Below are 17,515 nucleotides of genomic sequence, written 5' to 3' on the forward strand. Positions count from 1 at the left end.
TAGAGATCACCTTTCTGACCCTCCTCACTTCTACTTGCTAAAGCTGTTTTGTACGTAACTATTTCTTATTGTTAGCCCTAGTTTGTTGATACTACTTACTATTCCGGTGTTACCGACTCCTATCCCACCTCAGAGTGGCAGGCTCCCCTTTGAAAGTTTCTGGCTTACCCCTCCATTATCCCAATATTACCCCTATCCTATTCGGCTAGGTGGAATAGCAGGCCTGTCTCCACGTCCAAAAGTCAATCTGTGATTTTCTCACCTCGTTCTCTTCAATTCTTTCCCCCCTTCCCCTCCTTTTTTTCCCCTGTCCTCCTTATCCACTCCTTCCCTTTCCTCTCCCCTCCTCCACTACTCTCTCCAGCCTCATGTGGCTTCGGTTGTCTGATTAGAGGCCCATCCCAGTCTACCTACTATATAACGTAGACCATGTTGCTTAATTCAGCGCTTTCAGCTCCCCTCTCTCTCCCTCAAAGTTTATTCTCTTAATGCTAAAGGATTGAACATCCCTGAAAAGCGCAGCCGTGTCCTTGCAGAAGCACACTGACTTAGGGCACAAATCCTTTTTATCGAACAAACGCATTTTAAATCTGACGCAACACCACGCTTCCATAATGACCGCTTTCCCGCGGCTTATCATGGCACCTGCCCTGACTCTAAGACTAAGCAAGTTTCTATACTGTTCTCTAAAGCGTTATCTTTTGACATTAAGGACCAACTATTAGATCCAGACACATAATCGGTACATAAGACTGGATTACCTATCTTATCTCCATAGTGCTTCTATCGAGAGCCTGACATTGTCTGATCATCATCCTATCACAATTACCTTGCTATTTCATGAGGTGGTCACCGCTACCAAACTATGGAAACTAAATGCATCCCTTCTCGTTGACCCTGGGGACCTAGGAAATTTTAAAGAAGAGATAGGGGCCTTCTTTCTCCACAATTAGTGATGGATGAACTTCCGACGGGACGTTTCGCGAACGCGGCCGATAGTTCGCCAACCCTAACGTTCGCGGCAGGCCCCATTGACTTCAATGGGAGGCGAAGTTTGCAAACCTACAGGTCAAATTTGCAGCCACAAACTAATTACTAGCTGTGCAAACATAGTCCCACCACATGGCCAATGACATAACACATGTATGAGGTGAATCTGGGATCGACAACTACAAGCATTCTTTTTTATATGTGAAATTGTGACAATTCAGGACTGTGGAGCGCATGAAGGCAATGGAGGAGAGGGATGGTCAGGGTAGACAAAGAAGAGGGTGCAGGAGATGATCACCAGCAGCGTGACATACAGCAATGACACCTGCACCGTGATAGAGTGATCTGACACCAGCACCGTGATAGAAAGCACTGACATCAGCAGCTAGACATACAGCAATGACACCAGCACCGTGATAGAGAGCACTGACATCAGCAGCATGACATACAGCAATGACATCTGCACCGTGATAGAGTGATCTGACACCAGCACCGTGATAGAGAGCACTGACATCAGCAGCGTGACATAAAGCACTGACACGAGCACCGTGATAGAGAGCACTGACATCAGCAGTGTGACATAAAGCACTGACACCAGCACCGTGATAGAGAGCACTGACATCAGCAGCGTGACATACAGCAATGACACCTGCACCGTGATAGAGTGATCTGACACCAGCACCGTGATAGAGAGCACTGACATCAGCAGTGTGACATAAAGCACTGACACCGGCACCGTGATATACAGGACTGACACCAGCACCGTGATATACAGCACTGACACCTGCACCATAAACAGCCCCAGGAGGAAGTCAGCATAGCACAGGGATGGTGGGAGCCCCTCATAATGAGCATAGCACAGGGATGGTGGGAGCCCCTCATAATATGCACAGCAGAGGTACAGCCCCAGGAGGAATTCAGCACAGCACAGGGATGGTGAGAGCCCCTCATAATAAGCAGCCCCAGGAGGATGTCAGCATAAGACAGGGATGGTGGGAGCCTATCATAATAAGCAGCCCCAGGAGGAAGTCAGCACAGCACAGGGATGGTGGGAGCCCCTCATAATGAGCATAGCACAGGGATGGTGGGAGCCCCTCATAATATGCACAGCAGAGGTACTGTACAGCCCCAGGAGGAAGTCAGCACAGCACAGGGATGGTGGGAGCCCCTCATAATAAGCAGCCCCAGGAGGATGTCAGCATAGCACAGGGATGGTGGGAGCCCCTCATAATAAGCAGCCCCAGGAGGAAGTCAGCACAGCACAGGGATGGTGGGGGCCCCTCATAATGAGCATAGCACAGGGATGGTGAGAGCCCCTCATAATATGCACGGTAGAGGTACAGCCCCAGGAGGAAGTCAGCACAGCACAGGGATGGTGGGAGCCCCTCATAATAAGCAGCCCCAGGAGGATGTCAGCATAGCACAGGGATGGTGGGAGCCCCTCATAATAAGCAGCCCCAGGAGGAAGTCAGCACAGCACAGGGATGGTGGGGGCCCCTCATAATGAGCATAGCACAGGGATGGTGAGAGCCCCTCATAATATGCACGGTAGAGGTACAGCCCCAGGAGGAAGTCAGCACAGCACAGGGATGGTGGGAGCCCCTCATAATAAGCAGCCCCAGGAGGAAGTCAGCACAGCACAGGGATGGTGGGAGCTCCTCATAATAAGCAGCCCCAGTAGAAATATGACACCGCTCAACCTCTTCAAACAGGAGGGTACGGGCACATAGTTCGGTGTGCTTTTTTTGGACAAGGAAGTGAGCCAAATGAAGAAAGAAGGTCTGTGCTCGATTAAAAAAATTGTTTATAGACATATACATGGTCTACTGGTCACATGTGTTAAATTCCTCCGAGATCCATGAGGTAGTTAACACTGTCGTGAGCTAGGCGAGTACGCTCATCGGTCACGATCCCCCCTGCTGCGCTGAACGTCATTTCGGACAGGACACTGGACGAGGGGCAAGCCAACAGTTCGATTGCAAATTGGGCAAGCTCTGGCCAGAGGTCAAGCCTGCCCACCCAGTAGTCCAGGGGTTCATCACTCCTCAGAGCGTCCACATCGGCCGTTAACTCGATGTAGTCGGACACCTGCCGGTCTAGGCGTTCCCTGATGCTGGATCCGGATGACACTTGTCGATGGGTCGGCTGAAAGAATGACCTCATATCAGAAGTCACCAACACATCTTCAAACCGCCCTCTTCTTGCAGGCGCTGTTGGATTGGTACCCGCAACTCCTTCTCTGGGAGTGGGAATTGCTCCTCTGCCAGCGCATGCAAAAGCAGAATGCAGCATTTCTCCAAGCAAGGCCTGGAAGTGCTCCATTCTGACAGCCCTCTGTGACGGCGGTAACATTTCCGCCATTTTGTGTTTGTACCGGGGGTCTAAGTACGTTGCCACCCAGTACTGGTCCTTGACCCTTATGCTTTTTATACTGGGGGTCCCTATTAAAACACTGGAGCATGAAGGCTCCCATTTGCACTAAACTGGAAGCGGTGTGGTGGCCTGGCTCCTGCTCATCATCCAGGATAATGTCGTCCTCTTCATTCTCCTCTCCCCATCCACGCACAACAGGGATCCCAGAAAGGTTTAAAGCATGCTCTTCTTGCTCCTCTTCATCCGCCCCGGCACCATCCTCCTCTGACTCCTCTTCAGACTCCTGTTGTTCACTTGTCTCAGATAGAGTAGCCCCCCCTGGGAATTCATCCAGCATTTCGACTTCCTCATCTTCCCGCTCCTGCTCCTCCACAGCTTGATCAATGACACAACGCAATGCACGCTCCATAAAGAAGGCATAAGGTACCATGTCACTGATGGCGCCATGGCTGCTAATGACCAGTTTGGTGATCTCCTCAAATGGCCGCAGAAGTCTGCATGCGTCGCGCTTGAGCAGCCACTGGCGCGGTGAAAAAAAAAACAGCTCCCCAGAACCTGTTCTGCCGCAGAGTTCATACAGGTAGACGTTAACTGCACGTTTCTGCTGGAGCAGCCTATCAAGCATATAGAAGGTTGAGTTCCATCGCGTCGGCAATCGCAAATAAGACGTCTGACCGGCAGATTGTGTCGCCGCTGAATGTCAGCAAGGCGAGCCATGGCCATGTAAGATCTTCTGAAATGGGCTGAGATTTTCCTTGCCTGCCGCAAGATGTCCTGGACCCCAGGGTATTTGACAACGAATCGCTGCACGACCAAGTTTAAAACGTGTGCCATGCATGGCACGTGTGTAATTTTGCCCTGTTTCAATGCGCTAAGCAGATTGGCACCGTTGTCACACACCACTTTACCAACTGTCAAATTGGGCGGTGTTAGCCACTGATCTGCCTATGAACGCAAAGCTGAAAGGAGTGCCGGGCCAGTGTGGCTCTTGGCTTCCAGGCACAACAGACGCAGCACGGCATGGCAACGTCTCATCTGGCATGTCGAATAGGTTCTGGGGAGCTTGGGTGGCGCAGCGGAAGAGACGCTAGCAGCGGAAAAGGAGGAGTCAGCCGAGGAGGAGAGGAAGGAGGATGGAGTAGGAGGAGGAGGAGAAGAAGAGCCAGGCCTGCATGCAATCCGTGGCGGTAAAACCAAATCTACACGGGTGCCACGGGTTACATGCTTGACGGCCGTCAGAAGGTTCACCAAGTGGGCAGTAAAAGCGATATACCTTCCCTGCCCGTGTTTGCTAGACCACGTGTCTGTGGTCAGATATATCTTGGCACCGACACTGTGTGCCAGAGATACATTCACTTGCCGCTGAACATGGGCATATAGCTCTGGGATGCCCTTCTGTGAGAAATACTTCCTTCCTGGGACCTTCCATTGTGGTGTTCCAATGGCCACTAATTTTCGAAAGGCCTCCGAGTCCACCAGTTTATATGGCAGTAGTTGGCGGGCTATCAGTTCTGACAAGCCAGCCGTCAACCGTTGGGCAAGAGGGTTATCCGGCGTCATCATTTTTTTACGCTCGAACATTAGGCCCACGGAAGCCTGCCTTTTTGCAGAAAAATGTGAGCTTGGGGTGATGGAAGGTGGAGTGGAGGACAATTGTGAGGAGAGAGGAGAAGGAGAAGTAGAAGATGAGGCTGGACGGTGAGAGCCTGGAGTGTGGCTTTGTGTGTTCCGTTGCTCCCACTGGGCTCGGTGATGGCAGCTCATGTGCCTTCTTAAGGCGGTCGTCCCTAGGTGAGTGTTGGGCTTACCGCGACTAATGCGTTGACTGCAAAGATTGCAGATGGCAACACTATTGTCAGCAGCGGACACGTTAAAAAAAAGTCCACACTGCGGAGCCATGTGTTGGCGTCCTGGGAGCGCCAGATGTGACCGTACATGGTCGATGACTCGCTCCTGATACATTAGCAGTCTGCTTTGTCCCTCCTGTGCAATGTAAGTTATTCCTGCTTCTCCTCCCTATCTGATGGTCCATATCTCCCTCTGAACTCCCCTCCTCTTCCTCTCTTGTGGGCACCCACGTGACATCACTAGACACGTCAGCATCGACGTCACCTTCCCCACCGCTATAAGTAGAGATCTCGGAGTAGGCAGCAACACCGAGGACCAACCTCCTCCTTGGGCTGATCTGGGTACTGTCGTCAGACTGCTGAGTGGCGGTTGTTGCTACCGCCTCTTCCTGATCCAATGCCAAGAGTGGCTGTGCATCAGAAATGTCTTGATATGGATCGAAAAATAATTCCTGTGATTCAAGCGGAAGGTATGTGGTGGTGGTGTTGTTGGTGGTAGTGTCTTTGGGGGTGCACATAGCAGAGAGTGAAGAAGAGGGTGCAGATCGAGAGGATGAGGAGGGTGCAGAAGAGTAAGGCTGAGTGAGCCACTCAACCAAGTCTGGTGCGTCCTTTAAAGTAATTGAACTCTGCAACTTCCCACTTTGGCTCAAGCCTGTTGCTCCTGCCCTACCCCTACCACCCCTGCGGAAGGGCCTGCCTCTTCCTCTGCCTGTCATTTTTTAAATGACCCTGTGACAAAACTCTCAGTCCCTATACTGATAAAGGACTACTGCAGAATAGGGCAGCAGTCAGCAGTAGTGCACCTCAACCCTATATATTGTGGACCTATACCAGTCCTTAAGGAATAGCAGACTGTACCTCACTCAACCCTATGTACTGTAGTACACTATACCTTACCAGTCCTTATAAGGACCTTTGTGGAACTAGTAGGTTGTGATTAGCAGACTGTACCTCAGTCCCTATACTGATAAAGGACTGCTGCAGTATAGGGCAGCAGTCAGCAGTAGTGCACCTCAACCCTATATATTGTGGACCTATACCAGTCCTTAAGGAATAGCAGACTGTACCTCACTCAACCCTATGTACTGTAGTACGCTATACCTTACCAGTCCTTATAAGGACCTTTGTGGAACTAGTAGGTTGTGATTAGCAGACTGTACCTCAGTCCCTATACTCATAAAGGACTACTGCAGCAGAAGGGCAGGAGTCAAGTATAATATTCTTTCTACATTTGGAAGAAAGAATATTATATGTGTACAAGCCTATTACCATACCAGTCCTGAACAGAACTTTTGTGGACCTAATAGTAACAGCTACTGATTAAACTGACTGTCCCTCACTGCCACACACAGCTTCCTGCCTGTCCCTATTTAAACTGACAAAACACAGGCTGCAGTAACAATAACTTGAATAGCACTCAAAACTATATCCTGTACTACTTTACCATACCAGTCCTGAAAATGACTTTTGTGGACCTAATAGTAACAGCTAATGATTAAACTGACTGTCCCTGCTGCACACAGCATCCTGTCCCTCTCTCTACACTGACAAAAGACAGGCTGCTGCAACAATGACTTGAATAGCAGTGCCTCAAACCTATATCCTGAACTACACCTAACACCTATACCATACCAGTCCTTAAAAGAACTTTTGTGGACCTAATAGCTAGCGATTTGGGTCACTGCAGTCTCTCCCTGCTCCACGCAGCAACCTCTCCCTATAGTGACATACGAAAGAATGTAAAATGGCTGCCGGATCGGGTCTATTTATAAGTTAGGGGGAATGTCCAAGTACTGTAATGTCTCAATTGGCTGTCCTGTACCACATGATGGATGTGTCATCATAGGTCAAAGTTCTTTTACACAGTAAACACAGAAGTCCGCCGGGCGAACAGTGGCAATAGTCCGCCGATCGGGCGGACCGCAAACAGCCGAAATTCGCCGCAAAACGACCGCCGGGCGAAGCGTTCGACCATGCCTATCCACAATGACACACCAGAAATCTCTCCCATGACACAATGGGAGGCTCACAAATGTGTCATTAGAGGCCAGTTGCTCTCAGCCCCAGAGCGAAAAAAAGGAACGTCAAGTTCTGGTCTTAGCACTGTCCGATAAAATACATATCCTAGAGGCCCAGCACAAATGCACACTAGCACTTAAAATATCGCAGGAATTGGTGGAAACGCGTACACATCAGTTCCATTCCTTCTACAGCAATCTATACAACCTGTGTTCAGGAGACACAGATCCTATTGAAATGTCAGGAACTGATTAAAGACTTCCTGAGTCAATACAGTCCCTCTACTTTGTCGACAGATGATTCCCTGGCTTTAGAAACTCCCTTGACATCGGAGGAATTCCTAGAGGCACTTAAAACCACAAAACCAGGTAGAAGTCCAGGCCTGGGCGGTTTTACGGCCCTATACTATAAGACCTTCTCAGACATTCTGGTGCCAAGCTTTCTTAAAGCATTTAATTTGCTTTCCACTGATTCTTGTAGATCGAAGAGACTGCTCGAAGCTTATATATCTGTTATTCCCAAGGAAGGGAAGGACCCTACTAATGTCGCTAGCTATTGTCCAATCTCCCTCCTTAACGTGGACATCAAGCTTTTTGCCAAAGTTCTGGCACATCAATTGTTTTACCACATACCGACTTGGGTGTGACTGGACTAGGTAGGATTTGTCCCTGGAAGAGAAGCCAGGAACAACACCATTAAGGCCCTGAAACTACATACCTGGCTTACTTCCTCCCAACAGGAGGGCTTCTTCCTGGCAATGGACGAAGAGAAGGCGTTTGACAGAGTGGCTTGGGACTATACAGATGCAGTTTTGACTTTGCTGGGGCTCAGATCCCATATACGGGCCTTTATCCTATCATTATGTGCTAACTTCAGAGCTAGGGTTAAGGTCAATGGCCATCTGTTGGCCTTCTCCATCCATAATAGAACCAGACAGGGGTGCCCCCTTTCCCCCTTGCTTTATATACTTACAGTGCCTTGCGAAAGTATTCGGCCCCCTTGAACTTTTCAACCTTTTGACACATTTCAGGCTTCAAACATAAAGATATAAAATTTTTATTTTTTGTGAAGAATCACCAACAAGTGGGAAACAATTGTGAAGTGGAACGAAATCTATTGGATATTTGAAACTTTTTTAGAAAATAAAAAACTGAAAAGTGGTGCGTGCAAAATTATTCGGCCCCTTTACTTTCAGTGCAGCAAACTCACTCCAGAAGTTCAGTGAGGATCTCTGAATGATCCAATGTTGTCCTAAATGACTGATGGTGATAAATAGAATCCACCTGTGTGTAATCAAGTCTCTGTATAAATGCACCTGCTCTGTGATAGTCTCAGGGTTCTGTTGAAAGTGCAGAGAGCATCATGAAGAACAAAGGGACACACCAGGCAGGTCCGTAATACTGTTGTGGAGAAGTTTAAAGCCGGATTTGGATACAAAAAGATTTCCCAAGCTTTAAACATCCCAAGGAGCACTGTACAAGTGATCATTTTGAAATGGAAGGAGTATCAGACCACTGCAAATCTACCAAGACCTGGCCGTCCCTCTAAACTTTCAGCTCAGACAAGGAGAAGACTGATCAGAGATGCAGCCAAGAGGCCCATGATCACTCTGGATGAACTGCAGAGAACTACAGCTGAGGTGGGAGAGTCTGTCCATAGGACAACAATCAGTCGTACACTGCACAAATCTGGCCTTTATGGAAGAGTGGCAAGAAGAAAGCCATTTCTCAAAGATATCCATAAAAAGTATCGTCTAAATTTTGCCACAAGCCACCTGGGAGACACACTAAACATGTGGAAGAAGGTGCTCTGGTCAGATGAAACCAAAATCGAACTTTTTGCCCACAATGCAAAACGATATGTTTGGCGTAAAAGCAACACAGCTCATCACCCTCAACACACCATCCCCACTGTCAAACATGGTGGTGGCAGCATCATGGTTTGGGCCTGCTTTTCTTCAGCAGGGACAGGGAAGATGGTTAAAATTGAGGGGAAGATGGATGCAGCCAAATACAGGACCATTCTGGATGAAAACCTGTTGGAGTCTGCAAAAGACCTGAAACTGGGACGGAGATTTATCTTCCAACAAGACAATGATTCCAAACATACAGCAAAATCTACAAAGGAATGGTTCACAAATAAAATATCCAGGTGTTAGAATGGCCAAGTCAAAGTCCAGACCTGAATCCAATCAATCTGTGGAAAGAGCTGAAAACTGCTGTTCACAAACACTCTCCATCCAACCTCACTGAGCTGGAGCTGTTTTGCAAGGAAGAATGGGCAAGAATTTCAGTCTCTCGATGTGAAAAACTGATAGAGACATACCCCAAGCAACTTGCAGCTGTAATCGCAGCAAAAGGTGGCTCTACAAAGTATTAACGCAAGGGGGCCGAATAATTTTGCACGCCCCACTTTTCATTTTTTTATTAGTTAAAAAAGTTTCAAAAATCCAATAGATTTCGTTCCACTTCACAATTGTGTCCCACTTGTTGGTGATTCTTCACAAAAAATAAAAATGTTATATCTTTATGTTTGAAGCTTGAAATGTGGCAAAAGGTTGAAAAGTTCAAGGGGGCTGAATACTTTCGCAAGGCACTATATACTAGAACCCCTCCTCCGTTGCATCCGAGCCAATCCAGATGTCAAAGGTATATGTATACGGGAATGAGAATTCAAGATTGCGGCTTTTGTGGATGATGTTCTACTTTTTCTCTCTTCGCCGCTAACGTCCTTACCCAATCTTCTGCAAATTCTGGTGCACTTTAAACTCCTATCCAACCTAAAAATTAACTATTCCAAAGCATTTGCGTTGAACGTGTCCCTACCCACAGAACTGGCTGAGCAATGTCAACTTAATTTCCCCTTTCAATGGAAAACGGGAGCCATAACCTACCTGGGTATCCAACTCCCTGCTGACTTAGCAGAGCTCTACAGCAGAAACTTCCAGATGTTATTACAAAATATACGCCAAGATCCCCAAAAATGGGAAAAACCCACCATCTCCTGGTTTGGTCGAGCATCCATCCTTAAAATTACGATCCTCCCCTGGCTACTATACAAACTGCAAACACTACCTATACGCCTACTACCTTATTTTTTTGGACTCCTCCACACTTCTACGCTCAGAACGTACCTATTGGGAATCTGCCTTGGGCTTGGAGATAGACGAGGAGACCTGGGACCGCATTCATTTGTACATTTACAAAGGGTCCTTGAATGTATCTGTTCAGGAAAACGGGTACAAATTGAAAACCCGCTGGTATAGAACCCTGGACCCGATTCATAAATTCTCCCCCTCTCTGATCACTGCTGGCGTTGTGGCAGAGTCAGGTACATTTCTCCATATTTGGTGGGACTGCCCAGCACACCAACCCTTCTGGCACAGAGTACACTACTTGACAAGTCACGCTGGAGTTTTGCCCAGCACAGTATCCCTTACATCTAGCTAAAATTCCTAAAAAAAACTATATTATAAGTCGGTTGCCATGCACATGATTAATGCTGCTAGGATCTATATACCAATCCATTGGAGGTCTGCATCCCCGCCTTCCATGACTGAATGGTTTAATCGAATAAATCGTGTCGCTGAGATGGAGGCGCTGATCTAACCTGCCTTGGATAATATTTCCAAATTCACTGCTACTTCGGAAGCCTGGACAACCTTCAAAAGATCTCAACTATATCAAATAGTACAAACTGACTCCCAACTGGGGTGATCCTTAAAGACAGAACCGGACTCATGCTAATGATGTGACACACTTTAATGTTCTGACCACTAATAGCTGAAGAGGGTAGTTGGTGACTACCTCACCCCCTCTCAACTCGCCTTTGCCCTCTTCCTCCCCCTCCTTTTTTTTCTCTCTTTATTTTCTTTCTTGTCTCTCTCTCTCTACTGGGGTATGTTCACCTAAACATTGTTACCCCATCCAAAAATAAGCTTACTGCTTAGAGATGTTTAGACATGTTACATTATATTTCTGTTCGGCTGTATTATACATGTGTTATTATTCTGGGCTCATAGAGTCATCTATGTATATGCCATATTTAAATGTTTTCAATAAAATGTTTATGCAAAAAAAAAAAAAAATCCCAAGCTTTGAACATCTCATGGAGCACTGTTCAATCCATCATGCAAAAATAGAAAGCATATGGCACAATTGCAAACCCACCAAGACATGGCCATCCACCTAAACTGAACTAAACTAGGCCAGGCAAGGAGAGCATTCAGCAGAAAAGCAGCCAAGAGGCCCATGGTAACTCTGGAGGAGCTGCAGAGATCCACAGCTCAGGTGGAAGTATCTGTCCACAGGACTATTAGTCGTGCACTCCATAAATTTCGCCTTTATGGAAGAGTGGCTAGAAGAAAGCCAATGTTGAAAGAAAGCCATAAGCCCTTGTACACACGGTCGGAGATTCCGATGGAATATGTTCTATCGGACCGTTTTGGTCGGATATTCCAACTGTGTGTGGTCTGCATCGGACTGTTTCTGTCTGAATATCCGACAGACCAACTTTTCCAACTTGCCAATAAATTTTTCCGACAAAATGCTCCGATCAGACATACTCCGATCATGTGTAGCCTACTCCGACAGACAAAGTGCCACGCATGCTCAGATCAAATTCCTAGACCAAAGCTATTGGCTACTAGCCTGAACGTAGTCCCATTGTAGCGGAATAACACCATCACGTTATGTACAATCAGATTTTCCGACAACTTACTCCGACCCTGTGTATGCAACATCACTTCCGGACCTCTTCCGGAAATTAATCCGTCGGAATTACTCAGACGAATTTGGTTGTCGGAATCTCCGACCGTGTGTATAAGGGCTAAGAAGTCCTGTTTGCAGTTTGCAAGAAGCCATGTGGGGACACGGCAAAAAGAAAAGTGCTCTGGTCAGATGAGACCAAAATGTTACTTTTTGGCCTAAAAGCAAAACGCTATGTGTGATGGAAAACTAACACTGCACATCACACTGAACACACCATTCCCATCGTGAAACGTGGTGGCAGCATCATGTTGTGGGGATGCTTTTCTTCAGCTGGGAGAAGGAAGCTGGTCTGAGTTGATGGGAAGATGGATGGAGCCAAATACAGGGCAATCTTAGAAGAAAACCTTTTAGAGTCTGCGGAAGACTTGAGACTGGGGCAGATGTTCACATTCCACCAGGACAATGACCCTAAACATACAGCCAGAGCTACAATAGAATGGTTTAGATCAAAGCATATTCATGTGTTAGAATAGCCCAGTCAAAGTCCAGACCTAAATCCAATGAAAATCCGTGGCAAAGACTTGAAAATTGCTGTTCACAGACATTCTCTATCCAATCCAACAGAGCTTGAGCTTTGCAAAGAATGGACAAAAATGTCACTCTCTAGATGTTCAAAGCTGGTAGAGACATCCCCAAAAAGACTCGCAGCTGTAATTGCAGCAAAAGGTGGTTCTAAAAAGTATTGACTCGGGGGGGGGGGGGGGGGGCGAATACAAATGAACGCCACACTTTTCAGATATTTATTTATAAAAAATGTTGAAAAGCATTTATAATTTTCCTTCCACTTCACAATTATGTGCCACTTTGAGTTGGTCTATCACATAAAATCCCAATAAAATAAATTTTTGTTTTTAGTTGGGATATGACAATTTGGAAAATTTCAATGGTTATGAATACTTTTTCAAGGCACTGTAGAGTACAGTACATGACACAGACTGAATATTCATAGACCCTGACTTATAGGTACCTTCAAGTGATTGTATACTGGAAAAAGCTTTTGAAGATATGCCCCCTGGGTACCTCCACTATGATCCTAAACAACTCTGCAAGCCCTCAGTTTTGTAACAGGCAATGCAAAGTAACCCCAGAAATTGAAGGAATGTCCTGTGTCTCATACTGTAGTCTAAAATATGCAATATATAAGTAAATATATAGTTATATAGGTAAACCAAAATTCATCTTATTGTACAGTACAGAACACAGGCAAAGTATTCACAGACCCTGGGACATAACCAAGCAATGAATGAGAAGGGTGGGTAACAACCAGGTTAACAACTGTGCTAACAGGCTCGACAACCACCCAAGAACCTTGCAGCCAAAAACTGCATCTGCAGAAAATTGGACGTATACCTGGTAAAATTCTAAAAAGGTATGAACAGAGGAGCAGAGTGGAAGTCCTACAAAGCTGGGCTACAGAGACTTGGTGCCAGAATTCCCAGGAAAGACTGGGTGCGCAAAAGCGCAGTGGGAGTTTTGTCCTTTAGCTTGTAAGCTTAAGCAACGTGTTGTCTTATCCATTGAGTAATGGTGGACTTGGAAGCAGGCTGTCCCTTGCTAGGTCTTGAGGGTAGGATAAATATGAAGTCCATCGTCCTGATAAAAACCGTTCCTTTCAGGTAGACAATAACAGTTATGACTATGTCCAGGCAATGAAGAGCAATTTATTGAAATAGTGTTGCAACCCCAAAATAGCCCTTAATGATCAACAGGATGAGATAGAGACACGTGCTCGGATGGCCCCAGTACTGAGGCATCCAAAGAGAAAAATAATCTGGCACCACGATGTCTCAAAAATAAAACATATATGATCTTATTAAATCCATCCAATAAAAGGAACCAATACCTGTAATTATTACAAGTGTAAATACAGGTATTGTTTCCTTTTATTGGATGGATTTAATAAAAACGGGTCTGGTCTACGGGAGAGATGTCAGGGGTCATCTTCTAGTAGCCTGATTATGTCTGTCACCAGGTTCTTCTGGGCCAGTTTGGTTGCTCTACTGCCCTGGAGGGAAATATTGTAAAGTTTTCTTACTGAGGTATTACAAAAAACGATACCACATTTTGGCCACTATATGGAGCCCATGATACGAGCATTATTCTCTTAAAAAAATTTGTGACATTTCATTCAGGTTGCATCATGAATATTTCTGACATTTATGCAATGCATGTTTTAAATAAAGACCCCTTAAATGTGCAATTGTAATTCACATAATCCACCAAAGGGTAGCCCCAGTTAAACTTGGTTTAATAATTTAGTAATTCTCAGTTGAGATACAGAAAAAAACAGAAGCATTCATAGGATAATATTACTTTTATTATGAAATCAGAAAAAAATATGTAACTTTACATTTTCATAATGTATTTAGCACTATCAACATAACGTTCAAATATAAATGGCCATTTGAGGTGTACACTGCTGCTGCACTGCGTGTCTCAATTCCAGCCGAAATTATGAAACTGATTTTACCCTACACATTTTGCAATTCAGGACTTCTTCAGGGAACCCAAAACTTGTAGCTCAACTACAGGACTTTAAACTGGAAGTGAATCACACAGTGTTGTGGCACTGTACAGTCAATATGGATAGCATTGCTCTGTTCTGATGTCCTGGTAGTAACAATGGTGAGCCATGCCTATGCAGTGCTATCTTAACATGGCCACTTGTAGTCTCAACCAGTGGTGCATATTACAAGGTGGCAACACGGGAACACATTTATGAGACAGTTGTCAAACAAAGTGTCCTTCATAACAGGATCACCAGGTTTTTTTTTAAATGAAAGCTGCAGATTTTAAAAGAGAATGAAAAACTTTTAAAACAACATTACAGTGTTGCAGCTTGTATGAAATTTTAGTAATCAAGTTTAGATCTAACTTTAATAAATCCCTCTCACTGTGTTTATAGGAGGTTGAATGTAGGAAATTTGGTTCCTGGTTTTCAGTAATTGCAATTACCAGGGTTTTCCTTGGGAGAAGCAGAACAGCGTCTGGTACTGTGGCTCCTACAATTATCCATACTTCCTAAAAGGTAGACAAGTAGCTTTCATTGCTGACCCTAAACTGCTTCTCCTTTATCCGCCAAGGACGAGAGGGCCTAGCAGGTAAAAGCAATAAATTGAGAGGGAAGTCTGAGCTGTTAATTTCTTCTTTTTTCTAAACTCATAGCTGTAGAGTTCAATCATTTCTTTTGTTCATGAAGTCAGTTATTTGATGATGCCTGGCTTTGGAAATTCATTTTAAGCACTCAGAAGTCACTAAGGTAACCCACTGTTTACACTATTACAGTTGTTAAATAATCCTTTTATAACAGCCTTCTTAAAGAAGTAGTAGTACATTTCCATTTGGAAACAAATATGCGTAGAAGAATATCCGTAAGGGTCCAGAAGTCCTTTTGCATATATTAAATGCACACTCATCATTCATAAATGAACTTCATGCAATATAGCGTGTAGCCAAGTAACTTCAAAAGCTGCTTGGCTAACCAGACTATAAAGTTGATACCATCAGGCACGTGCCGAAACATCATTTCGATTTAAGGAGGCTTTCCAGGCTGAATGGCTCAGAAGTGGAAGGCTGCTCTTGGGTTCTAGGCACAGCTGGAAATATAGACTGCATTTTCTCCCGGAATTCTTTAAGCTGCAGAAAGTAGAAGAGATTACATAAATATAAATCATGTGATGCTCATTATTCTATGTTTTTTGTCTTTATCATTATTATCGTATCTGCACTGCTTGCACCAAGAAGGGGGTAGACCTCAGAACTGGACTGAAAAAATAAAGTGTTACTAAATCCACAACAGTAAAATCCGTCTGTATATGCAGTAAAGCATGCTTGTTATACACACTTAAGTGGAACCTAAGGGATTAATCCTCTGCATTGTGTAAAAGGGCTGCTTGATCTTGTATGCACAAATCCTCCCCTCCCTGCCCATTCCCCGTGTCCGGATAAGACAGAGCCTTTGGAGTCAGGCTGCACATGCTCAGTTTGGTATGTATTGCTAGGGAGATTTTTTTTTTCTTGGGAGAATGCATGTGGTCAGCACTGTCCAGACAGAGGGTCAGAAGCCCTGCAGCCTCATAGGACAGCACTGTGCAGTATGAAAACTCCAACTTCTTCACCAGGAACTGATAGAAGTCACAAGCCTGCTATATACTGCTGATGAGAAAAGGTATCTAGAAGTTTATATTTACTAAAATAATTGCATTTCCATGTTCTGTGTACTGTGGGAGATCAGATATAGTGAATGCAGGGTCCTGGTTTTATTAATGCTTTAACTTTTAGTGAAGAAAAAAAAAATATGTACACTTAGGTCCTGTAACAACAGGCTTTGGGCTAGCATTGATGGGAAACGTCTGAGCCTATTCAGAACTCATTGCCAGGCGAATCTGACCTGCATCAAGTTGATTTTGCTTTGCCCTTGATTTGTATCAGGGAAAAATAGATCTGACACAAACAGAAGCCTGTCAACAAAGACTCTAAAATGCTTTGGCTAGATTTGGGCATTAATAGTGACTCAAAACATAGCTAAACCCATTTTTTTTTTATATACAGTGCCTTGCGAAAGTATTCGGCCCCCTTCAACTTTTCAACCTTTTGCCACATTTCAGGCTTCAAGCATAAAGATATAACATTTTTATTTTTTGTGAAGAATCAGGTTTTCATCCAGAATGGTCCTGTATTTGGCTGCATCCATCTTCCCCTCAATTTTAACCATCTTCCCTGTCCCTGCTGAAGAAAAGCAGGCCCAAACCAAGATGCTGCCACCACCATGTTTGACAGTGGGGATGGTGTGTTGAGGGTGATGAGCTGTGTTGCTTTTACGCCAAACATATCGTTTTGCATTGTGGGAAAAAAAATTCGATTTTGGTTTCATCTGACCAGAGCACCTTCTTCCACATGTTTGGTGTGTCTCCCAGGTGGCTTGTGGCAAACTTTAGACAAGACTTTTTATGGATATCTTTGAGAAATGGCTTTCTTCTTGCCACTCTTCCATAAAGGCCAGATTTGTGCAGTGTATGACTGATTGTTGTCCTATGGACAGACTCTCCCACCTCAGCTGTAGTTCTCTGCAGTTCATCCAGAGTGATCATGGGCCTCTTGGCTGCATCTCTGATCAGTCTTCTCCTTGTCTGAGCTGAAAGTTTAGAGGGACGGCCAGGTCTTGGTAGATGCAGTGGTCTGATACTCCTTCCATTTCAAAATGATCGCTTGCACAGTGCTCCTTGGGATGTTTAAAGCTTGGGAAATCTTTTTGTATCCAAATCCAGCTTTAAACTTCTCCACAACAGTATTACGGACCTGCCTGGTGTGTTCCTTGGTCTTCATGATGCTCTCTGCGCTTTCAACAGAACCCTGAGACTATCACAGAGCAGGTGCATTTATACAGAGACTTGATTACACACAGGTGGATTCTATTTATCACCATCAGTCATTTAGGACAACATTGGATCATTCAGAGATCCTCGCTGAACTTCTGGAGCGAGTTCGCTGCACTGAAAGTAAAGGGGCCGAATA

The 17,515-nt window shown here is 45.2% G+C and overlaps 1 protein-coding gene across 1 annotated transcript in view; it reads right to left on the bottom strand.

Annotated features, from left to right (window-relative positions):
- Positions 1-14,300: 14,300 nt before the first annotated feature.
- The window catches only part of TMEM242 (transmembrane protein 242), a 72,778-nt gene continuing 69,563 nt past the window's right edge, over positions 14,301-17,515 (bottom strand). The window contains exon 4 of the mRNA XM_077486265.1: positions 14,301-15,637. Coding sequence (XP_077342391.1) covers positions 15,524-15,637 — 114 coding nt within the window. The 3' untranslated portion in view covers positions 14,301-15,523. The remainder of the gene's footprint in view (positions 15,638-17,515) is intronic.

This window comes from Lithobates pipiens, unplaced genomic scaffold (assembly GCF_037356315.1).
Source record: "Lithobates pipiens isolate NorthernLeopardFrog02 unplaced genomic scaffold, aLitPip1_a1.2 Scaffold_18, whole genome shotgun sequence".
NCBI classification, from domain to species: domain Eukaryota; kingdom Metazoa; phylum Chordata; class Amphibia; order Anura; family Ranidae; genus Lithobates; species Lithobates pipiens.